This window comes from Apaloderma vittatum, unplaced genomic scaffold (assembly GCF_000703405.1).
Source record: "Apaloderma vittatum isolate BGI_N311 unplaced genomic scaffold, ASM70340v1 scaffold4163, whole genome shotgun sequence".
NCBI lineage: Eukaryota > Metazoa > Chordata > Aves > Trogoniformes > Trogonidae > Apaloderma > Apaloderma vittatum.
The window spans coordinates 3,241-3,657 of NW_009707356.1; the positions used below are offsets into that span (position 1 = coordinate 3,241).

General features: G+C 57.1%; 1 protein-coding gene across 1 annotated transcript in view; it reads right to left on the bottom strand.

Annotated features, from left to right (window-relative positions):
* Positions 1-392, bottom strand: part of LOC104271464 (olfactory receptor 14C36-like) — a gene marked incomplete at both ends in the record, with an annotated part of 3,211 nt that extends 2,819 nt beyond the window's left edge. The window contains one exon of the mRNA XM_009866144.1: positions 61-392. Within this exon, the coding sequence (XP_009864446.1) occupies positions 61-392 (332 nt within the window). The remainder of the gene's footprint in view (positions 1-60) is intronic.
* Between the last annotated feature and the right edge of the window lie 25 nt (positions 393-417).

The window sequence follows — 417 nt, forward strand, 5'->3', positions numbered from 1 at the left end:
TGTGGGATTTCACAGAAGAACTGTCCCACAGCATTGCCCTGGCAGAGGGGCAGTGACAACGTATTGGCCGTGTGCAGGAGAGCATAGAAGAAGCAAATGCCCCAGGCAGCTGCTGCCATGTGGTCACAAGGTCTGCTGCCCAGAAGAGTCTCATAGTGCAGGGGTTTGCAGATAGCCACGTGGCGGTCGTAGGACATGATGGTGAGGAGACAGTACTCTGCTGAGATGAAAAAGACCAAGAGGAAGAGCTGGGCAGCACATCCTGTGTAGGAGATGGTCCTGTTGTCCCAGAGGGAACTGGCCATGGCTTTGGGGACAGTGGTGGAGAAGCAGCCCAGGTCAAGAACAGAGAGGTTGAGGAGGAAGAAGTACATGGGGGTGTGGAGGTGGTGGGGCCAGGCGGTGGGGGGGGTGAGG